Here is a 24,776-nt window from a genome sequence, read left to right on the forward strand (position 1 = left end):
TCTCTCGTTAGAAAGAAGACAGAGTGAACAATCAAAGCGATGCTGGCCTTACCGCATTTAGCCTGTGTCAGCAGGTAAGCTGACACAAAGAAAGAACAAATCAGGAGATTATCTTTCCACCCCATTATTGTGTGTGAAAATAATATCGCAGTGAGCTTTTGCGCTTTATATATACGAAAACAGATTGGTCCGTTATTGCCCAACTCTCATTTTCACGAGGTTATTTGACCTCTCATGCCGGAAGAAGACACTGTTAGACTGACTTAGCTAGTTCTGAATAACTCCTTATATGACCTAAGACAGGACAAGAAGAATGAGAGTTTCGGCCAAATGTATTTTGCCATTTGTCATCTGCACTGTCACTTGTTTTCATCATGTACATGCAATTTTATTCTGCTGTTTTAAATATGTCGTTTAGCTGGCTTTAAAGGGATAGTTCACCTGAAAATTAAAATTGTGCCATCATTTACTCACCCTCACATTTTTCCAAACCTGTATGAATTTCTGTCTTCTGCTGAACACAAAAGAAGATATTTTGAAGAATGTCGGAAACCAAACAGTAGGCCCTTCTATAGTGTGGGGAAAAAGAAAAATACTATGGATACTAAATACTATTACGGACATTCTTTAAAATATCTTCTTTTGTGTTCAGCAGAAGAAAAACTCATACAGGTTTGGAACAACTTGAGGGTGAGTAAATGATTTTAGGTCATCTCTTTAATATAGATGAGGTTGTGTCAAAATTGCGATGTCATCATTGTCCAGCATTTGGGTTTATGAATTTATTGCCACCATCACAGAGTTGTGGTTCAGTTTCTTGCTACTAATTTAACTATTAAATTAAAAGAACATATCAATTAAATATATTTCTGTTTAAAATGTTTATAAATGTATTCCTAAAAACAAAACATTTATATTTTATCCTCTTTTGTTCCATTTATGCAAACCACAAAGTTTGAGCATCAAAAATATGCTGTCAAAAGTAGTTTTACAGAACTATTTGCATGAACACAAATTTCATCTAACTGTGACTGTAACACTGACAGTGATCTTCATTGCAAAAACTAGCATTGCAAAAGAGGAAAATATGTGTATAAGGCACACCCAGCCCTGAGCATAGTGATAACAGAGTGGTTTTGAATTTAGCAAATGTCAATGACATGGTCACTTTTATTTGTCATGCAAATTCATCAGCAGTTCACTAAAAAAAGAAAAGAAAAACAGAACCTTGCTTCATAGTGGACAATAGTTCTGAATTCTAAAATATTTTATCATTTTGACTACTCAAAATGTTAGTTTCATATTAAATATTACTTAGGCTACATTTTAATTTATTTGACATCATACATGGACTCACAATTTGGAATTATTAGGGTTGCAATAAAAAATATAGCAGGAATCAACAGGGTTCAAGCATTTTAAGGCCTTTAAGCACATGCGTAAAAAGAATTTTTGATTTATTTAGCCTATAACCATTTCGATCATACATGGAAAATACCATTTACAGCCGATACGGGCAATTTTTAAAGCTTTTAACAGTTATCAAACCTACGACTAGTTCGCCAATGTTGGTTTTTTAAATTGAAATTCATTGGCGAATGGCAATGAGATGCGTCAATGTCCTCAAAGACAATAATGGCCCCTCGGACGAAAACACTACATGCCAATTTTCAAGTCGATCGGACTAACGTTGCAGGAGTTATACCCATTTTCATGGTTTTTGTCCTGTTATAGCGCCACCTAGTGGCCGATCACCTCTGTGTTTTTGCTGTGACCAAAGATTGAGCCCATAGACAGGTGTTCCAAGTTTGGTGAAAATATCTCATTCTGTTCACGAGTTATAGCCATTTTAGTAAAAGTTTTGGCGCCCCTTAGCAACTTTGGCATGAGCCATTATGAGCCATTTCGTACTTTTGATCGCTGTAGCGCTGCCATCAGGTGATGTAGATGGTGTACTACCAGCCCTCAAAGTTTCAAGTCTATATGACTTATGGTTTGGTATGACCGATCACTTTTAGGGGAGAATGCTGATCCTTGGAAATTTGACAATTACAAAAGGGTTTTAGTGCTACGCTTGAACCCCTAAAAATAATGCAAGTCACCTAAGGTTTGTGTATCTGCTGGAGATGAAGATGTATTCGAAGGCTTTCTTGGCTTATTAGTGCTTAAACGTATAAATGATGTGTTTGAGACTATTAATATTAATAAAAATTCTTCTTCTAAGTTCAAACATTATTTGGTGTACTGTAACAGCAATATATGACATCTGCTCGAATGATGATGCTTGTCACTGAACATCTCTGAACTTTACTGCTTATTTTTTATTGCTAAGATTGAATCTTTTTTATTAAGCTTTTATCCGTGTGAGGAAAACACACAGCGCTTCGACTGAATCTAACCATGGTAGCTTCTTATTAAACCGTGTGTACTTTGCACCTTTAAAAAGACAATGAAAATGGGTTACTGGGAGACAGTGTGATGCCACACACTATTAAAAAGGGGTAGATGTTTTGGACTTTGGTCTTTAATTCTCTTATAATGGTAACATGCAAGCAGTGGTGACTCTGCAGAGTGACATCAAAGTAGATTTAGAGTAAAGGTTATTTGGAAATAATAAATGGCAAAGTTCACAATAATTGTCATAAATCCAAGCTCTGTAGGGTAAATGAAGTGACTACATAAACAATTCAGTGAAAACCACTATTTGGTTGTGGTTTAATTATGTAATTAAATGACTATTGTCAGAGTGGTGGCCTAGAAGTCAATGTGATTGCTCAGAAATATTGCTGAATATGCTTCCTTGCATAGTACACCAGTAGAGTGTTATATTGTTTGAAAATTAGTAGCCAAAAACTACCCATATGACTACCATTTTGAAAGGTCCCATGGATGTTCAAGGGTTAGTTCACCCAAAAATGTCATTAATTACTCACCCTCATGTCATTCCACATCCATAAACCTTTGTTCATCTTCAGAATACAAATTAAGATATTTCTGATGAAATCTGAGAGCTTCTGACCTCCCTATACATAGCAGAGTCATAAACATTTTAAAGGCCCAGAAAGGTAGTAAAGACATCAATAAAATCGTCAACAAATCAAAAATAACGACTTTATTCATCAATTTATTTTCTTTCCTGTCAGTCTCCTACGGTGTTGATGTTGTAAACACAGTGCAGCGCTTCCAGGTTCTACGTCAGAACACCGACTCATTATTGGCCAAAGCTGATCATGTGATCAACATAATGCATGCATGTGATGCTGACACAGGCGTTCTGATGTATAAAGGCAGGAACACACCAAGCCGACAGTTGGCCGTCATGCAGTTTTTGACAGTTTTCTCAGTGTGTTCCGCACCGTCGGCTGAAGTTGGTCCTCATCTGCTTTTTTCCGGCCGATTCGACATGTTGAATCAGTGTTGGAGCTCATCGGTCCGTTGGCCATCTGATCATTCTGATTGGCTGTTCAACTACTGCCACCTGCTGGTTCGGAAAGGCATTTCATCTACGCAGGCGCAGAACGGACGTGCTACTTGGCCGTTGGCTGTTGAGCGTCGGTTTGGTGTGTCAGGGCATCTTTGGACCCAAACGCTGCCGACGTGAGCAAACCCCGCAGTCTGCTTTCATCACCGCTAGTTCGTCGCCGTCTGCTTGGTGTGTTCCTGCCTTAACACTGAAGTGCTGCACTGTGTTTACAACGTAAACAGCGTAGGAGACTGACAGGAAAGAAAAGAAATGGTTGAATTATTTTTGTTTTGTTTTTGCGCACAAAAATGATTCTTGTCGCTTCATAACATTAAGGTTGAACCACTGCAGTCACATGGACTATTTTAACAATGTCTTTACTGCCTTTATGGGTCTTGAAATTGGTTATGACATTGCTGTGTAGGCTATAGGGAGGTCAGAAGCTCTTGGATTTGATCAGAAATATCTCTGTTTGTGTTCTGAAGATGAAAGAAGGTCTTATGGGTGTGGAACTACATGAGGGTGAGTAATAAATGACAGAATTTTCATTTTTGCAGATCAGAGGACCTTATTTTGCTGTAAACAAAAACAAAAGTCCAGGATTTCCTGCTTTTGTGATTAGGCTAAAGTTGAATAAAAGCTGAAGAAATGGAAAATAACTACATTATATTGTACATTTGTATACATAGGGTGGGTGATTTATGGTTCAAATAGGCTTGTAAAAGCACTCTTTACATTTGCAAAACGCATTGGCATTATATTAGGCGCATTACGGGAATGGGAGGATAAACAGGACTGTCTTATCTGCACGTTATATGTGCAGCAGTTCATCATTTCATCACACTTTGCCTGTCGTTGGAGATTTCAAGTTTAGGCAAGAGTTCCTGAGCGACAAATACCGTTCAAACGCAGCGTCGAACAGGTACGTGTTTCGTTTGCATACATATGTAGCCTATGTAAATGAAAAGCGCAATAGGATTTTCATGACATACGTAAATGATATTCTATCCATTAAACACAAAGTCGACAAGGTGTCAAAGGAGTGGCACAAGAATTCAAATGTACCCTTCCATCTGCACGACGCTTAGATAATTAATTGTGACGCATAACTGTTGCATAACTTTAATTTCGGGCCAATTATTTTTTGTTGCAATGGATGCATGTGACCACAGGGTGACGTGCTTGTATTTCTCTCCGCTTGCTTACCTGTTATTAACTAATGACTCATTTTCGAATCGGTTCTTTAGGAACAGTTCGTTTAAAAGAACCGACAACAAAATGATTCAGCTGTTCATACCGCCATCATGTAATTACGTCATCGCGTTTCTGACGTTCTGCATATTACTTAACTTAAAATAATGTGTGTTAACCAGTCTGTGGTGTTAACACATAGTTTTGTCGTCTTTAAATGCTCAAGCTCTGCGCCATCTTTGATTTAATGAAAGTGAGGGTGTGAGGGAAATACCTGCAGTGGGTTGTACTGTTATTTAATGTGTTTTTGGATTGTTCTGCTTACAAAACACTGCAAAAATATCTTTCAAAGAAATTACAGTAGACAAGAAAGTAAACATGAGCTCTGGAAAGTTTTAAGCCTCACTTTCATACCTGTCATCATGGCGCTGCTCTGAATAAGGTCTATGGGTGTAGCTTGACGCCCAGTTCCCCCACTTGATGTAATGGGTGTACAGCTTGAAGGTCTAGCTACACCCAATCCCTAAACCTAATAGAGTATGTCAGGGATGATGTGTTTTTGTAGGCAAAACCCGGAAGTGAGTTAGCATTTTAGGACTTTCAGTTCCATCGCCCTGGTTTTTTTTTTTTTTTCAAATGTGTTTTTGCTAAATCGCCTGAAATAAGGTCTGTGGTTAACAAAGCCTCTAAATATTTTCATATTTTGATCTATGACATAAAACACACCAGTTATAACCCGCTTGTGATTATTTAAAATTTTATTGTGTCTTAAAGGTGCCGTAGAATTGAAAATTGAATTTGCCTCGGCATAGTTAAATAATTAGAGTTCAGTACCTGGAAATGACATACAGTGAGTTTCAAACTCCATTGTTTCCTCCTTTTTATGTAAATTTGATTTGTGCAAAAGACCTCTGAAGAACAGGCGAATCTCAACATAACACTGACTGTGATGCAACAGTCAGGATCAATAATATGTACGCCCCCAATATTTGCATAAGCCAGCCCATGTTCAAGGCATTAGACAAGCTAGTATTAACGTCTGGAGTAGCACAGCTGAACCAACAGACTTTATGCAGGTAAGCAAGCAAAAACAACAGCGAAAAATGGCAGATGGAGCAATAATAACTGACATGATCCATGATATCGTGATATTTTTAGTGATATTTGTAAATTGTCTTTCTAAATGTTTTGTTAACATGTTGCTAATGTACTGTTAAATGTGGTTAAAGTTACCATCGTTTCTTACTGTATTCACGGAGACGAGCCATGTCGTTATTTTCATTTTTAAACACTTGCAGTGTGTATAATTCATAAACACAACTTCATTCTTTATAAATCTCTCCAACAGTGTAGCATTAGCCAGTTAGCCACGGAACACAATCAAACTCATTCAGAATCAAATGTAAACATCAAAATAAATACCATACTTACGCAATCTGATGATGAACACTTTGTAAAGATCCATTTTGAGGGTTATATTAGCTGTGTGGACTTTGTTTATGCAATGTATTATAGAGTTATGAGCTTGGGGCGGGAAGCGCGAGCATTTAAAGGGGAAGCGTGCTGAATCAGCGCATATTTAATGATGCCCCAAAATAGGCAGTTAAATTGAATAATAAAAATTCTATGGGGTATTTTGAGCTGAAACTTCACAGACACTTGCAGGGGACACCTTAGACTTATATTACATCTTGTGAAGAAGCATTCTTGGGCACCTTTAAAAATGGCGGTTGTTAACAAGTTGCTAAAAAGGACTACTTCCTTTGGCGGGGATTTTAGACGTCATCATGACAAACAGGACAGCATTTCTCATGAAAACGTGGATAAGTATTCATACACAGTGCAGATCATAATCAGCGAGCATGTTTTTAAATAAAGTTGTTTTTTAAATAAAGTTTGAGGAAGCTTGGTGGTGGTGACGTTGATCCGCGACCATGGTGTGCTGTAGTACGTTTATAGCCTGCTGTTAGCTTCTTATATCTGACGACTTTATTTAGGCTTCAGAATGTATAAATGTTGTGTTAACTTGTAAAGATTAGCTTGATAGACAAAACATGTAAGTGTCATAACCCTTTGTTAAACACAGAGCTTATTTTTTGCGATTTTCCAAAAGTCTATGGGAAAAATTAATAGGCTTTCGATCGAGGGAACCCGTGCGCCGCTAACTTCTGAGTTGGCCTACAAAAACACGTCATCCCTGAGGTACTCTATAGAGTGGTGCAGGTATGACGTCACTTTGTAGGCCAATCAGCAGTTAGCATCACACTGATTCCCTCGACAATAAACCAATAGAATTTTTCGATGTGATCAACAAAAGTTTATACTTGCACGTTTTGTCCAACAAGATAATTTTCACAGATGAGCACAGCTTTTATGAATTTTGAAGCCCAAATGCAGTTGCCAGAAGTAAGAAACTAAAGGTAGGCTATAAGTGAACAACACCATGGTAGCGTCACCAACACTAAGACCTCTTTCAGTTTTTATCTAAAAAAGATAAAGATAGAAAGTTTGATCTAGAATATAGTTTATAAGAGCACAATGAGGCTTGTAAAAGCTTACCTGTTCAGCATGATTATGTTTAATATTCCGACAGCCTCTGTAGTCCTATTTAGCCACTTGTTAGCTGCCAAGTGCTAACAACAGCTTAAAAAAATCACGAGTGGGGTAATACTAATGTATTTTATGTTGTAGAATAAAACATGAAAGTGTCTTGAGCTTGTTTTCACCACAGACCTTATTTTATCCATTTTACCAAAATCCCATAAAAAAACAAACAAACATTGACTTCGGGACAATGAAACTGAAAGTGCTAAAATGCTAACTTGCATTTTGGCCTACAAAGTAATGTCATACACGCAGCACTTAATTAGTTCAGGCTACCTCCATAGCAGCCACGTTTTTTTAATGCCCTTCACTCGCTAACTTCCCTCAGTCTCGTTGACTCGGATGTCATTGCTAACGTTGCACAAGTGCTCATTACTGGTGGAACTCATGCAATGGGCTGAATTGGAACATCCTAAGCCCTTGATCACATGGAATCCGCCATGGAGTTGATTTATTATTTATTTTTTTCCCTTACATAATTGTTTAATGCAGCATATGTATATAGGTGTGTTTGGGTAGTATTAAATATTAAAAAAAAAAAAATTAATATACACTATATTGCCAAAAGTTTTGGGACGCCTGCCTTTACATGCACTTTAATGACATCCAATTCTTAATCCGTAGGGTTTAATATGGAGTTGGCCCACCCTTTGCAGCTATAACAGCTTCAACTCTTCTGGGAAGGCTTTCAACAAGGTTTAGGAGTGTGTTTATGGGAATTTTTGACCATTCTTCTAGAAGTGCATTTGTGAGGTCAGGCAGAGATGTTGGCGAGAAGGCCTGACTCACAGTCTCCTCTCTAATTCATCCCAAAGGTGTTCTGTCAGGTTGAGGTCAGGACTCTGTGCAGGCCAGTCAAGTTCCTCCACACCAAACTCGTTCATCCATGTCTTTATCTTTGTGCACTGGTGCGCAGCCATGTTGGAACAGGAAGGGGCCATCCCCAAACTGTTCCCACAAAGTTGAGAGCATGAAATTGTCCAAAATGTCTTGGTATGCTGAAGCATTAAGAGTTCCTTTCAATGGAACTAAGGGTCAAGCCCAACCCCTGAAAAACAACCCCACATCATAATCCCTGCTCCACCAAACTTTACACTTGGCACAATGCAGTCAGACAAGTACCGTTCTCCTGGTAACTGCCAGACTCGTCCATCGGATTGCCAGACAGAGAAGCGTGATTCATACACCTGTGGCCATGGAAGTGATTGGAACACCTGAATTCAACGATTTGGAGGGGTGTCCCAATACTTTTGGCAATATAGTGTATCATAGAGTTGTTTGTGGTGGGGTAAATTAAACGTGATATGCTGTGACGTCACAATCATGTTGCACTGTGGTATAAGGAGCTGCTTGAAGTGTAAATATGAAGTAGACTCGATTTTAAACGAGTGAGCGAGGGTCTGTCCATATAAACTTCCCTCGTCCACTTCATGAAGTGGAACGCACTTCAAAATAGCGGCAGGGATTACCTTGAGGGAAAGTGCTTAGGGAAGTTTGTGAGTGTGTGTCTACTAGTGGAGTGGAACGCAGCCAAGATCGTTATAGTTATCATCCTTGGTATGAACAGGCCTTTAGTTGTAGTTTTAAATGAATCATTTAAATGGGTTGTGTAACCAATTCAAAAGAACAACTTTATGAATCAGACATCTGTGTTTGTCAGATGGCACTATCAGGATGGATTTGTGTGGTGACTGGTGCTTCCAGAGGAATTGGAAGAGGTATTGCCCTTCAGTTATCTGAGGCTGGCGCTACTGTGTACATCACTGGTCGACAGGAGAAAACTTTAAAGCAGACAGCAGCTGAGGTTTGGAAACTGGCTATCGATTGTACCATTAATAACCCTCTGTGGTTTGTGCAATTTTGGGGAAGGTGATACTGATTTCATGCTTCTTTTATTTTAATGATGACAGGTGACTGAGAGAGGTGGCCAGTGTCTCCCTGTGGTCTGTGACTCATCTAAAGAGGATGACATCAAGGAGCTGTTTGAACGTGTCCAGCTTGAGCAGAATGGCAGGCTTGACATGTTGGTGAATAATGCTTACGCTGGTGTACAGGTCTGTTACAGCTAACAATGGAACAAGTATTCCGATTTTATAAACTTGATTTATCTTTAGTTTGTTTAATAAAAGTACATTTTTATTATTGTTGTGTTTATGTTTATGCGTTAGGCTATTTTCGATAACATGAACAAAAAGTTCTGGGAGCAGGATCCAGAAATTTGGGACACCATCAACAACACTGGACTCAGGTACAGTAAAGATCTGGAGGTCACTCCAAATGACATAATTAAATGTTATGCAGAAAGAGATGTATAAAGAATTTTGAATACATTTCAAGACACTCATATTTACTACCGTTCAAAAGTTTGGGGATTGTAAGATTTTTAAAATGTTTTTGAAAGAAGTCTCTTATACCACCAAGGCTGCATTTATTTGCTCAAAAATACAGCAAAACAATATTGTGAAATATTATTACAATTTTAAGTAACTATTTTAAAGTTTTGTTCTCTCATTAATGATTCGCCCTCATGTCGTTCCACACCTGTATGACCATCGTTCATCTTCATAACACAATTAAGATATTTTTGATGAAGTCTGAGAGGTTTCTGTCCCTGCATAGAGATCCAACAAAACTACCACTCCAAGGACCAGAAAAGTAAGAAAAAGACATCATTAAAGTACTCCATGTGACTCCATTGGCTTAAATTCAATTTTATAAAATGTTGTGGTTTGTAATTTCTTTGCATAAAACAATTTACCACTTTACGTACAAAATAATATTATCCAAAGCGTGTTCACATAACAGTGCCAGCTCTCGGGAAGAGCGCTTGCGCGTTGAGTTGACGCTCGAGTCCGAACACAAAACGCATGTGTCATGATGCTCTTGTAAACACTTGCGCATGTGCGTAATGCGTGAGTCTGAACACAACGCTTGTGCGTGTGCATTGAGTTGAAGCGCGAGTCTGAACACAAAGCGCATGTTGTGATGCTCTCGGGTGGAGCACTTGTGCATGTGCGTTTGTCTTCTATCAACAATCGTGGATGTTTCACTACTGTTGATGCTCATGGCTTTGCGAACCTATATCGGCATCCAAACACGGCTCGCCGTAATTTGTATAGACGGAGATTACAATCGAGCTGCTATTAGCTCGATTAGCTGCTGTTTCAAAAATGGCGGCCACAAGTTTCTTGTTGGTCACGGTAACCCCGCCCCCAGCCCCTGACGCAAGCGGTTCTTACTTCTAGCCCAGCAATGTTTTGGTGCTACTTACGAACCACTTTTCCTGGTTCGGAGCTGGTGCTTTGTGTGTCAAAAGACAAAGAACTGATTTGAAGCTAGGCTCTGGCTCCGAACCAGCACTCAAACTGCCTTGGTGGAAAAGGGGTAACAGAAACCTCTCAGACTTCATCAAAAATATCTTCATTTGTGTTCCGAAGATGAACAAAGGTCTTACGGGTTTGGAACGACATGAGTGTGAGTAATTAATTTTTTTAATCATTTTTGGGTGAACTAAGCCTTTAACATATATTAAAATATATGAATAAAAATATTCATAAAAAAATCTTTCCCCAAACTTGTGAATGGTAGTATATGACAGCTTAAAGGCCCCTATATACTTATCGCTTATATACTTTTAATTATCGCGAAATCAAAGAATGAACTGGTGTGACGTCATTTCGAAACAAAATCAGGCCAATACAATGTTCGTTTGGGGTTCATTTCAGGAGTTTGAAACAGCTTGCCAAAGCAAACTTCTAGGATAACCATCATCAGGATGTTCATTAACAGTATACCACGGCAATTTCTTTTTACCCCACAGCGAAGAAGGAAAAATAACTTTGTTGTTGTGAGAATATCAGGGCATTTAGTACCGAACCAGATCAAAATAAATCAAAATTTGACTTATTTGACCCTTTACACCATGAATTAAATCGAATTGGAAAGAAAAGAAAAAAATCACAAAATGACAGTCCTTTCAGAGCCATATCAGAGATCATGGTCATTGTGTTTTTACAGGGGTCACTATTTCTGCTCAGTGTATGCTGCAAGGATGATGGTGGCTCAGGGCAAGGGCTTGATTGTGTTCATATCATCCATGGGTGGCCTGCGCTATCTCTTTAATGTATCCTATGGCGTCGGCAAGGCTGCAGTGAGTCACAACATTACAGATTCTTGCAGTCCTTCTCAGTGTATCATATTTGAAAGCCAGATTATTTCAGTTGCACAGAGTGTGTTGCCTACTATTCCTTTATTATTCTCAGAGCATTTATGCTCCATCTTTCTTTTGGTTCTGTTTTTCAGTGTGACAGAATGGCAGCGGACATGGCAATAGAGCTGAAGAAGAAAGGTGTGGTTTCTGTAAGCCTCTGGCCAGGGGCAGTTCAGACTGAGTTAATTAGTCAGTATACATCTCAGGATGAGGCGTCTCCAGGTTTTGATCCCAAAGTAAGCAATTTTTATTTGTCCCAGATATTAATTCGCATTGTTTATGTGAAATGGGTATGATGTTTTATGATATAAAAATATCATGCTAAATATTTGTTTACAATCTGTTTCTCAGTTCAAGGAAGTTTTCAGTAAGGGTGAAACAACAGAGTTTAGTGGACGATGCATAGTTGAGCTGGCCAAAGGTTGGATTATTATTATTTTTTTAGATTTAATGAGCAGTTAATGTGATAGATCACCCAAAAATGAATTTCTCACCCCCATGTCGTACCAAACCTGTCAGACTTTCGTTCATCTTCAGAACACAAATGAAGATCTTTTTAATGGAATCTGAGAGCTTTCTGCCCCTCCATAGACAGCTACACAACTACAACTTCGACGCTTTAAAAAGTTCATAAAGAGATTGTGAAAACGAATCCATATGAATTGAGCGGTTTAGTCCAAATTTTCTGAAGAGACTCGATTGATTTATATGATTAACAGATTTAATTTAGGCTTTTATTCAGATAAAAATATCAACTCACATCAGTTGTGGTAAATGGAATCTCAAGCATGTTTGTACGAAAACCAGTGAGGTTCATTCTCGTTACACAGCACATTTGAGCTTCAGCAAGAGGTTTGTTCTCGCATGTCAAACAGGTTCGGTTGAGCTTCTTTTTATGTTCACTGATGAATGTTTATATCTGAATAAAAGCCTAAATCAGATCTGTTCATCATATAAAGTGATCGAGTCTTGTCAAAAATTTGGATCAAACTGCTCAATTCATATGGATTCGTTTTACAATCTCTTTATGAACTTTTTGAAGCGTCAAAGTGGTAGTTGCGTTGCTGTCAATGCAGGGACAGAAAGCTCTCAGATTTCATTTGTGTTCTGAAGGCTGAATGAAGGTCTTACGGGTTTAGAACGGCATGAGGGTGAGTAATTAATTTTGGGTGAACTAACCCTTTAAAGTTAACATGGTTGTGAATTACCATGAAAGGCAAGCTGGTAAAAAATTAATTGCTTGAAGGCTCTTGCTCATGTGTTACTTTCTGCTTCTTGGTGACAAACAGATAAAAGTCTGATGTCCATGACCGGGCAAGTATTGATGACCTGTGACCTGGCTCGGCGCTATGGACTCAAGGATGTTGATGGTACGGAGATAAGATGTTTATGCTGGAGTGATGTTTCCTCCAGTTATGAACAAAGATACATAAAGTGTTTTTGATGCACTCCTTGTCTTTCCAGGCCGCAGTGTCGTGGACTACACCTCTATGAAGTTCATCCTTTCCCAGGTACCCTACGTGTCCTGGCTCTCCGTATTGACTCCTTCATTCATCAGAGTGCCTCGTTCCATGCTGAGTCTTGGCAGTGGCAAATTCTAAATGCAGAGACAGTGCCTATTTTTATAATCCTGTCTTTTTTTATTGTTTCTTTACACTAATTAAAATTGCAGTAGTTGAGTCTGGAAGACACTTATTGCACAATTCACATTTACATTTAGTCATTTAGCAGACGCTTTTCTCCAAAGCGACTTACAAATGAGAATAGTAGAAGCAATCAAATCAACATGAGTTCAACAGTATGTAAGTGCTCTGTTAAGTCACAGTTTCATCAGTAAAGTGCTCGTAGCAAGGATTTTTTTTATATACAAATAGATGGAAACTTCCTAGCAACGACACAGCACTAAAATCAAACTAGAAACAACACAAAAACACTTACAGTATGTAGATCCTCCTGTTGCTTGACTGCTTCTCTCATCAGCATTACTGTTGTTACAACTCATTGTTTTCCACAACGAATGTACACTTCCCATACAATAAATACTGACATTTTACTAGTCTTTTGTGTTGTATTGTTGATAGATTGATATATTGCTCTTGAATACTTGATTGTGATTGGTCAACCACAGCACTCAGGGTAACGCTACATAACTGTCCACTCATCTGGGAAATCATACACAGATGTGCTCAATTTATGCCTCTCCATTCTCTACAAATATGCTAAATAATTTAAATCAAATCAATTTTTCTTGTACGTTGTCATTTAACTGTGTAATAAGTTGAAAAATGACCAGTCCATTAGTGCAAAATGAACAGTCAATCAATTAGGAGTTTTCCTGGACACCAGGCTGTATCAAATTCAAAATTAAAGGATTAGTCCACTTTCAAATAAACTTTTCTTGATAATTTACTCACCCCCATGTCATCCAAGATGTTCATGTCTTTCTGTCTTTCAGTCGAAAAGAAATGAAGGTTTTTGATGAAAACATTCCAGGATTGTTCTCCTTATAGTGGACTTCAATGGCCTCCAAACGGGTTGAAGGTCAAAATTACAGTTTCAGTGCAGCTTCAAAGAGCTTTAAACGATACAAGACAAGGAATAAGGGTCTTATCTAGTGAAACAATAAGCCATTTTCTGTATATGCTTTATAAACACAATGTATGTCCTACGCCTTCTCTAATCAACTTACGGAATGAACGCAGCGCCAGTTACATTTTTGCCCATAAGTTGAATAGGGAAGGCGTAGGGCATACAGCATAAGCTTTTTGAAGAATATGGAAAGTGGAAGCACGTGCAAGGCGATAATTTGTGTTTATAAAGCATATACAGTTGTATTTTTTTTTAAATGACCGATCGTTCCGCTATATAAGACCTTATTCCTTGTCTGGTATCATTTAAAGCTCTTTGAAGCTGCACTGAAACTGTAATTTTGACCTTCAACCGTTTGGTGCCCATTGAAGTCCACTATAAGGAGTATTCATTTTAATTAATTTCTTTTCGACTGAAGAAAGAAAGACATGAACATCTTGGATGATATGGGGGTGAGTAAGGCTACGTCCACATGAAGCCGGAGCTTACCATAAACCGATCTTTTTTTTTAACTCGTCTCAAAAAATATCTGCGTCCACACGAAACCACTGAAAGACTCAAAATGTAGTATACATGCCAGACCATTATGTGGTGCTGTAATTCTGCCACAGAGATGCACTTAAAGCAGCGAACAAGACTTGGAGCATGCGCATAAACCTTGCGTGCTGTATATAGTAAAGCTTAGAAATAACGCTTTATTTTGGTTCAGTAGCACAAACAAAAGCATCTAGAGTCTGCTATTGCTGTTGTTCTTGCTGTTATATAATATACGGATAGGCTGTCCACACGAAAACGCAGATTTATCCGCTCTGGGACACGATTTCAAAAAATAGCACCTTTCGAAAACGCCGGATCCGTGTGGACGAAATGCCTATCCGATACAAAATTTGTGCATATTCACAAAAACGTCTCCGTGTGGACGGGGCCTAAATTATCAGGAAAATTTTATTTGAAAGTGAACTAATCCTTTAACCTCAAACCAATAATTCATGGATTCAGTTAACTCTAACATTCATAAAGTTAATCATAAACTTATTTCTGACATGTCTGATCAAAGAATAATGATTTGCAGCCTTACCTGGAGACTCCTAAAACATTTCATGTGGCACAATTCACATGGTAATCACTTCCCAGATGGGAAGTGCATTCACGGGGCCAAGTTTCAGCTGTGCTCCTCCTCCCATTCCTCTCCTTCCCGGATTGGACCTGGACGAGCAATGCACCGTCGTTTCATGAGAAAGAGGGGGCTGGTCCGAGAGTTTCCTGATCCTCTCTGTCTAGCCTCGGTCTGACCGGACAGGCGAAAAACACTTCGGGATTTCCAGAACAAAAGCGACAACGGACGATACAGACCAGCTGAAGTGGCGTATCCACATACAGCCTTGGGAGAAATTCAAGCGGTGAGTTGCTGTTTAACGCGAATTGCTTTACTGTTTACATTCGTAAAGTTTTAAAGCGTAGCCGAGACGGAATTAAAGCTCTCGAAGCTTGTTATTGGATCCTGGAAGCCACGCGATGGGTCAGGCGATTTTGTTTAGCGTCGCGTCGTGTTCACACTATATGAAGCATTTGTTTTGAACGAGGAATGCGTTTAAGTGGGACAACGGGAGTTTATGTGAAGCGTGAGCGGATCCTGCGCCACGAATGCGCTTGTGTACAAACACTCTTTAGGCAGAAACCCTTGTTAATTATAGAAGCATTCGGCTTATCATGGCCCTTACACCTGCTTACTGTTTGTTGGATGAATACATACTGTAGTGATCTCATCTCACGTCCTTCGACCTGCGTCAAAAGTTCCCCACATAAGCTGATTATAAGAGAGGCCATGGACAAACATCGGCCAATGACGCAATTTCCAACAAGTCTAACCAAGTTTATTTAACGTTGTATTTCTGATTCATAGAGAGGCATGTATGATAGACCATTGTTCATGTTTAAAAATATTACAATTAAATATTAATACTTAAAAATTATTAATATTATGTAATATAAAATAGTAAATTCTCACAAATTATTTTGGACCACATTAATATCAATTATCACATTGTGAATGTATTTGTAAAATGTATATTTCATAAGGTCTTTCCAAATTGGACACTAAAGTATAAATGGTAACAATGCGATGACAAAAGCTACTCTGACTTCAAGGGACTTTACGCTTAGTCGAGTCATTCCAAGTCATCATCTGATAAATGAGGTCACCACAGGCGGTCTGGAATTTATCCTGTCAAGTTCACCTCCAACTTGTTTTGTAGATGACTGGCCTGCTCGTTGCGTGTAGTGGTAAATTGCCTAACATTTGCAATGCTTTTCCAAGCAGTATTGCCTAACAGCGTGGTCACGTTGACTACTGGCAAAATCGGTTTCTGTGGTTCGTGGCTTTGTTTTGGGCTCATTAAAGGCATAGGATGCTGCTTCAACAAGCTTAAACTTAAAGGATTAGTTCATTTTCAAATACACTTTTCCTGATAATTTATTCACCCCCGTGTCATCCAAGATGTTCATGTCTTTCTCTCTTCAGTCGACAAGAAATTAAGGTTTTTAATGAAAACATTCCAGGATTATTCTCCTTATAATGGACTTCAATGGCAAACAAACGGTTGAAGGTCAAAATTACAGTTTCAGTGCAGTTTCAAAGGGCTTTAAACGATACCAGACGAGGCATAAGAGTCTTAGATAGTGAAACGATCGGTCATTTTCTAAAAAAAAAAAAAGTATCGCTAGGCGATATATCGCGCATTTTGTCAGTAAAGCCGGTTCCCTGATTTCCGTATTCTCCAAAAAGCTTACGCTTTATGTCCTACACCTTCCCTATTTTACTTACAGAACGAACGCGGTGCCAGTTACACTTTTTCTATAAGTAGAATAGGGAAGGTGTAGGACATACAGCGTAAGCTTTTTGGAGAATACGGAAACGCGTTTTGGCGGAGGCACTTGGAAGGCGAACATTTGTTTATATAAAGCATATACATTGTTTTCGAAAATGACCGATCATTTCGCTAGATAAGACCCTTATTCCTCGTCCGGTATCGTTTAACCCCCTTTGAAGCTGCACTGAAACCGTAATTTTGACCTTCAACTGTCTGGAGGCCAGTGAAGTCCACTATAAGGAGAATAATCCTGGAATGTTTTCATCAAAAACCTTAATTTCTTTTCGACTGAAGAAAGAAAGACATGAACATCTTGGATGACATGGGGGTGAGTAAATTATCAGGAAAAGTTTATTTAAAAGTGGACTAATCCTTTATCCTTGTGCCATTCATTTAGAAATTGGAGACCATAATCAGTTAAGTTCAGGACAAACACTGAGAAATCATCTTGTCATGATTTGATGACCTTTTAAGCACAGACCCATTATAAGTTAGTTGACCAACGTGTGCTCTGTAGACTTTGCTGTTTTGGGTAGGCTAGGCAAACTGCAAAACTGGCAAACAAACCAACTTGACAAATTGCACATTTGTTACCTTTATTTAACGGAGACAGGCTCCTGCTATCCTTTTGGCCATCTGTTGGAAGGTTAAACGAACTTCTATATGGTTCTACGAGGTTAGGCAAACGGGGGAAGTGGAGCATTACGTGCGCTGGAAAGGGGCAAGGGAGCTGTGAAGGGCAGGGCCCCCATCTCTCTTTTGCCCAAGTCTGCCAAAGTGGGGGTTGGGTGTGCATTGGTGTAGAGTATACGACGGGCTTTAATAAAAGGCTAATGTGTGGAAGAGAACGGCAGGGGGAAGGGGGTGACATCTGTCCTTCTTTCAACTTTAAGAGAAGAAAGTCAATGGCTGGACGGTAGACTTGACCGTAAAGTTCCAGTTTAATGACTTGTAGGGAGTTTGATGAATGGCGTTCCTTGAAACTCAGTCTCTGGATGGGTATCAGTAATGTCAGATTTCCTGAGGTTATGTTGGCTGCATCTTGCAAATGATTTGAACAATTCTGTTGTTGATTTGAACAACCAAAGACTGACCAGAACCCCACCCATTAACCCCCTCCCCAAAGCATCATCCTAGCACCCATCAGCCAGCAACAGCCCACTACCCCCAGCATTCCAACCTCTTCACCCCTCACAAATTCGGCTTACAAACAAGCAGGAATTTAACAGTTCACAAAAATGAACTGTTCAATGGGTCTCATTCATGAAACATTCGTAAATATACGAGTAAATATGTGAGTGATTTGCGCGTAAAGAGACCTTCCCGAAAATTCTTCTCCTCATTCATAAACGTCAGAAGAGATAGTGAAATGTGTGTGTTAATGAATTCCAATCAGTCCTAAATGGGACGCGCGTGCACGCTCATTCTCAATTACCATAAATCCCACCCATTAAATCCGACTGACAACTATATATGGGTATCATATTATGACACCAAACGAAGGATTATAGCCATTTTATAGGAAACAATTTCCATAAAAATTAAGGGGCCATTAGTTTGCCCAGCCCTATTGAAATCAATTAATTATTTGATTGAAGTGCTCCGTTTGCAGATGCTATTACTGGCTCTCACAATAAAAGTAAAAAGAAAAAACTTATGTAATTACTATATATAATATTTTTTCAAAATGCTGTGTAAATATGTACCTTATTAAGGTGAATTAAAATGCAGCCTTATTAATAAGCAAAACGTTCGGATGTTAAACACACTATTTACGCGTGGCTGGGAGCAGGTGTAGATTTCTTTTGGAAAATACGAACATTTTAATGAATCCGAACATTTACACCAGAACCACTTTACACACGATTTACACAACTGCTCGTGTTTCACGACTGAGACCCAATAAATGCAAAAAATAGCATTGTGGGTAGTGCACATGCTTATGAAGGCAACTGCAGTTTCTAATCTGGCCATGTGTGTAAAAAGTCACAATTTAGGCCATGATTGACATGTGTTCATCCATAAAGTGCTGCGCTGATCAGCTTTTACCAGTTTTACACACACCCCAAACCACAAAAAACATCCAACTCGAATGACTACAAATCCAGATTGTACTGGTATGTGTTGTAATATACACTGTACTATTTCCATTGTAATGTACACTGCATTATTTCCATTGTACATTTGGATGGTTTGATAATTACCAAAACAAATTTATTATGATAGCAATCTTACTCTGCCAATAAACTTATTTTTTATGCTGTACTTTATCATTAGAAAGCATTTAAAAAAAAAACTTCCAAAATATTCCTAAGGCCCTGTTTCCACCTGGTATTAAAGGATTAGTCCACTTTCAAATAAAATTTTCCTGATAATTTACTCACCCCCATGTCATCCAAGATTTTCATGTTTTTCTTTCATCAGTCGAGAAGAAATTAAGGTTTTTAATGAAAACATTCCAGGATCATTCTCCTTATAGTGGACTTCAATGGCCTCAAGACGGTTGAAGGTCAAAATGTCAAAAAACAGTTTCAGTGCAGCTTCAAAGGGCTTTAAACTATACCAGATGAGGAATAAGGGTCTTATCTAGCAAAACAATCAGTCATTTTTGAAAAATATATAACTGTATATTAGGGATGCACGATTTATCGCACATTTATCGCACGCGATTTGGCAAAGGCTGCGATTATTTTATGTGTAGCTTGTCAGAGTTGTACGGCTCTGTGATCAGTAGTAAATGCTTCTCCATCTGAAAGCCAGAGGGCGCTCTCGGGCAGAAACTGCAAATATGCCTTGCTGCCGAAGTAGAATACGCGTCATTCCAGGAAATCCTATACAATCGCTGTAGCTGAATAAACAGAAGATTGAAACGTTTTGATTGATTAAACATGATTAATAAACACACGACTGCCATATTCTGTGTAAGAACCTACTTCATCTGACAGAAGGATGCTCAGGTGTTATGAAGTGAGTTTGGAGTAGAAAATATTATGAAATGTTTTCTTTTGTTGGACAAGATGTTAATAAATGCTTCTCATGTCTGGAAAGATGTATTACGCATGTTGTTTTTTGAAATGCACATTATAAGCGATTCAAACTTTCAGATGTTTTCAGATGGATTAGCATTTGGAGCCATAATTAATTGATAAGCCACGCATAAAAAAAAAAATTGCAGCTTTGCGATTTTATAATCGCACTAAGGCAAATCGTTTAAGCGCGATTTCAATGGGGGTTTTTTCAAATCGTACGATTAATTGTGCAGCCCTACTGTATATGCTTTATAAACACAAATGATTGCCTTGCATGTGCTTCCGCATTGCGTATTCTTCAAAAAGTTTACACTGCATGTCCTACGCCTTCCCTATTCAACTTACGGCATGAACGTTTTCCGTAAGTAGAATAAGGAAGGCGTAGGACATACAGCGTAAGCTTTTTGAAGAATTCGGAAAGCAGTAGCACGTGCAAGGCGGTCATTTGTGTTTATAAAGCATATACAGTTGTATTTTTTTATTTTATTTTATTTTTTAAAAAGGACCAATCATTTTCCCTAGATAAGAACCTTATTCCTCGTCTGGTATCGTTTAAAGCCCTTTGAAGCTGCACTGAAACTGTAATTTTGACCTTCAACCGTTTGTTGGCCATTGAAGTCCACTATAAGGAAAAATGTTGTGGAATGTTTTCATCAAAAACCTTAATTTCTTTTCGAAGAAAGAAAGGCATGAACATTTTGGATGACATGGGGGCGAGCAAATTATCAGAAATTGTATTTGAAAGTTATCTAATCCTTTTAAGGTGTGTTTCGGTCGATCGGATCACAAAGGGACGAGGGAGACGCATTCCCATTTACACCTGGTATTTTAATCAATCTCTTTTATCCACTTTCAACTACTTCTGTCCTGATTTCTTCGAGGGGAGGGTAAATGTATGGGCTTTTTTAGACTTTTTGATCTAATGGACGAAATAAGCTTGTGCAATTTACTTATGAACGCTACCGGAAAAACATAGAAAGCAGCTTTCGTTTCTGCTCTGATAGCCATAAGAACACACCAAACGCTGTGAGTGTGTGTTAGAAATGAGGAATGATGAGAGAACATTGTGCTTGGTATGTTTTTCCTCTTCAAACCAAACTTGTGTCTTCAGTTTAAATCCTGTCTGGCTAGCCCGCTTCCCATAATGTTTACGCTGAGAGTAGGCTGTCTTTTGCTGGTTCAAATGCATTCGTCCACATGAGCGTTTCCACTACAAAAGCAATCCGGTCGAGTGCGTTTTTTCGACTACAAAAGTAGACAAGCTCAAAACGTTTTACAACGTTTACACCTGTATTTAGCATCATCCACTTGTGATCCGATTGACCAAAATGCATCTTAATATCATGTAGAAACAAGGCTTAAACTGTATTCCTTGTTATTTGACTCAGTTTTTTTTTGTGTGTTATTCTTTCAGTCTGTGGCAATAGAGGTGTGACATCTCTGATGGCGACGCACACTGACCATGACTTGAAAGTTATCTCTCCAAGAGGGGTGGCAGCAAAAAGACAAGACGGAAACCTCAACAGTCCACGGCTGCAAAAATCAGCATTCCACATTTCCGACGGAAACCTCACCAGTCCACGGCCGCAAAAATCAACACACTACAATTTCGATGGAAAGGAATATGCAAGCCCCTCTAATCGCAGACCAAAAGAGAGCAATGGCAGCTCTGCAGTAAGCTTCAGCACTAATAATAACTCTGTAGTATGTCTTCCTTTGGTATCTGAAGGACTGAAGCTAGTGTGGACCCAGTCCGATCAAACACGTGAGCTCGATAGTGTCCCTCAACTTGTTCAGGCCTTCAACACCTTCCCCTATCCAACATCTCAAGAGGTCAGCACTCTTGCCCGTGTCTGTGCTCTTCCCTTAGATAAAGTCAAAGTGTGGTTCATGGTGCAACGCATCAAGTATGGAATCAGCTGGGCATCGGAGGACATTGAAGAGACGCGGCGCAAGCTGTCTAGGCCAGGGCAAACAAGTGAGACTGAACACAAAGAGAGCACTATGAAGAAAAATGGAAATGAGGATTTTATAAAAAAAGAAGACCATGTAGAAGATCTAGCACAAAGTACACAATTGCCTCGCAAAAGACAAAAAACTGAAAGCACAGAACCAGCAAAGCTCTCTCCTGCTCCCTCACGTTTCCGTTCATCTCTCCCTCCTCCTCAGGATTCGTACTACTACCGACAACCAGTAGAAATGCCAGAAACGCCTCACGCAGCTACCCCACCTACTTCTACAGAGTCTCCTGTTGGATCTGAGCAGCCACGGCATGGCCGCTACAAAAAGTCCAAAGCCCAGTTAACTGTATTGCGTAAGAGTTTTCTGCAGGAGAACTGGCCTGATGAGACAGAGCTCCAGCGCTTACAAGAGGAGACTGGCCTAACTCGTAATGAGATTCGAAAATGGTTTAGTGACAGTCGCTACCAGCTGCGAAATGGTAGGGGACTGACAATGTCATTACCCGCTTCTCAAGGAGAAAAAACTGAACCCAACTGTAGTCTATCATCTCAGTCTCAGGAGGTTCAGCCTCTTCCTCTCACCACTAAAAAGCAAACTACACAGCATGCTGACATCGAAGGCAAAGAACAGACCAGGCAAAAAACAGGATCACGAAAGAATCGGTCAAGGAGCTCTCAGTTTTTCCAGCTTTTCCTGTCTAACACTCTTGAGGCATTTGAAGACGGAGCATTAGGAGCAGATGAGGAGAAATGTTCAGAGGAAAGTGAGATACAGAATAATGATGAAGTTGGAAGCGAACAGGAAAGCGAGGGACATTGTGTGACTCCTCTAGAGCCAGCTGCACCCACTTCCTCCTCCTCTTCTCCATCCATTACCCCATCTAAAAAACACTCAGCCAGGTCTTCGAAATCTGCACGCTCTGTCAAAGCAAATGCTTTGAACAACTCCCTAAACTCCTTGGACAACTCTTCACCTACTTCAGTATTAACAGTGGCGGGACGACCAAGGAAAACAAAGGAGCAACTGGCCATCCTAAAGGAATACTTCCAGAAATGCCCATGGCCAAAGAGTGACTTATACACACAGCTAGTTGAAATAACATCTTTGCCTCGTGCTGACATTATCCAGTGGTTTGGGGACACGCGTTATGCTGTAAAAAATGGACATGTACGCTGGGTGCATTCTGACGTACGTGAACAAGTGCTTGCCGAGATAGCATTGTTACAAAGTGGAGCAGCTGCTGCCGATGTCAGTGGAACCCCAGGAAGTGAAGGCAACAGGAAACGTAAGTCACAAGGGAACAGCACAACAAAAACACAGAAGTCTGCCATGGATTCTGTAGACATCAGTCCGTTAGAGCTGTATTATCAACAGACGGGACCATTGCAAGAGAAAGACCTTGACCATCTCTGCCGAAAGTCAAAAATGAGTTACCAACAGGTGCGAGACTGGTTTGCGTCTAAAGACAGTACAACACTGGACCCAGGGCTCACTATTATTGATTAATATAAAGAAGAAAACTGTTTGTGCTCATGTCTGTTAATCTGCTGTGAGTCCTGTAATTTAGCAAGACCCCAGTTATAAAATTACTTCATGCAATGCCCTCTTTTCCACTGTTAAAAAACAGCAATGTGAAATATTTTCTTCAACAGCCACTACATCATTTGTTATCTATCTGACAGGCAGTATTGAAAATGCAAAACTTAAATGTATTTTTGGTCTTTACCGACTATTTGACTACATTCATTACCAAGTATTACCCTTGTTATGCTATGGGGGGGGGGGTCATCTGTACACTGGCTGTTCCTCCACTTCTTATGTTTGTGTTGTTGGTATTATTGTTAGTAATCTTTTAGAGCCTTAACTGCTGCTTCTTAGAACTGATATGATGCTCAAACTGTTTAATTTTCCAGGAACTTTGGTTTGGTTATCTATTAGGTACTGTAGTTTAGATGTTTAGGCCAGAAATGTTAGCAATTTGAGAGTATGTTTTTGTAAAAGTTTTTGTTTGATTCATTGAAGATCCATATGGCACTGCATATTGATTCCCTCTCAAATGATTTAAAACTGAAGTTTACAATATTTTTTCCCCTTCCAATGAGCTAACATTCCGCACTTAGAGGTTTATGGATCCATCTCTCTAATCATGCTACTTCATTGTGAATAAACATTTCATTTCAATACATCCCTCAACTGCAGATTTGTTCAGTTTCCAATGAAAAGACAACAAAAGCCATAGCTTTTGTAAAATCTTGTGCCTTATTGTCTGTAAATTTGTGTTTCAGGGAGGCAAAATAAAACATGACCAATTGTTTAACTCACTGTTGTATTCTGTCCAATTATCTAAATAGTCATCAATGAAGCTCTTCACCTAGCGCTTGCACAGATACACATGGGAGCATTTGAAAGCAGGCATCTATCACGGACTGGGGTGCGTTTCCCAAAAGCATCGTTAGTCAACTATGGTGGTAAATCCCACTGAACTCTATTGGAAACGACAGAACTTGCAACCATAGTATGCTTTGGGAAACGCAACCCAGTCCACTGATAGACGGCTGCTTTCAAACGCTCCCGCTTTAAAAATTCAAACACTTCCGTGTGCTTTCAAACGCTGCCGTGTGTTGATCATTGTAGACAATCACAGTGGTCAATCAGAGGTGTTTACAAATCCACTCAACAACGTTCAAAGTGCCACATTTTTAAAATTTAAGTACCGATTGGTACCAAAGTCAGTACTTTTGACAACTCTAGAATTATATCACATTTGAATTGGGCAAATGGGGAATGAAATGGCATGACCTGCAAATTATTGACAATATCTGGAGTAGAACTATATTTAGTATAAAAAGCTAAGGTTT

At 39.2% G+C, this 24,776-nt stretch overlaps 3 protein-coding genes across 6 annotated transcripts in view; 2 read left to right on the forward strand and 1 right to left on the reverse strand.

The window, feature by feature from the left end:
• Positions 1-15,244, reverse strand: part of si:ch211-14a17.10 (putative leucine-rich repeat-containing protein DDB_G0290503) — a 39,171-nt gene extending 23,927 nt beyond the window's left edge. For 2 of the 4 annotated variants that reach the window (XM_067363834.1, XM_067363833.1), the window contains exon 1: positions 53-2,935. The gene's annotated coding sequence lies outside the window, so the exon portion shown is untranslated. Of the gene's footprint in view, positions 1-52; positions 2,942-15,135 lie in introns of those variants that run through there. The other 2 variants (XM_067363835.1, XM_067363836.1) reach the window with 2 other exon arrangements.
• dhrs1 (dehydrogenase/reductase (SDR family) member 1) lies at positions 3,989-13,549 on the forward strand. Its single transcript, XM_067363838.1, has 9 exons — positions 3,989-4,385; positions 8,919-9,062; positions 9,169-9,312; positions 9,427-9,506; positions 11,276-11,408; positions 11,561-11,704; positions 11,820-11,889; positions 12,758-12,838; positions 12,933-13,549. The coding sequence occupies exons 2-9, from the start codon at positions 8,919-8,921 to the stop codon at positions 13,067-13,069; spliced, it is 933 nt and encodes a 310-aa protein (XP_067219939.1). The 5' UTR covers positions 3,989-4,385; the 3' UTR covers positions 13,070-13,549.
• Positions 15,245-15,300: 56 nt separating the features above from the next.
• On the forward strand, positions 15,301-24,227 carry homeza (homeobox and leucine zipper encoding a). Its single transcript, XM_067363837.1, has 2 exons — positions 15,301-15,457; positions 21,371-24,227. Exon 2 carries the CDS (start codon positions 21,400-21,402, stop codon positions 23,422-23,424), a length of 2,025 nt encoding a protein of 674 aa, XP_067219938.1. The 5' UTR covers positions 15,301-15,457; positions 21,371-21,399; the 3' UTR covers positions 23,425-24,227.
• The last annotated feature ends 549 nt before the right edge of the window (positions 24,228-24,776 follow it).

Source organism: Chanodichthys erythropterus, chromosome 16 (genome assembly GCF_024489055.1).
Source record: "Chanodichthys erythropterus isolate Z2021 chromosome 16, ASM2448905v1, whole genome shotgun sequence".
In the NCBI taxonomy this organism is placed as follows: domain Eukaryota; kingdom Metazoa; phylum Chordata; class Actinopteri; order Cypriniformes; family Xenocyprididae; genus Chanodichthys; species Chanodichthys erythropterus.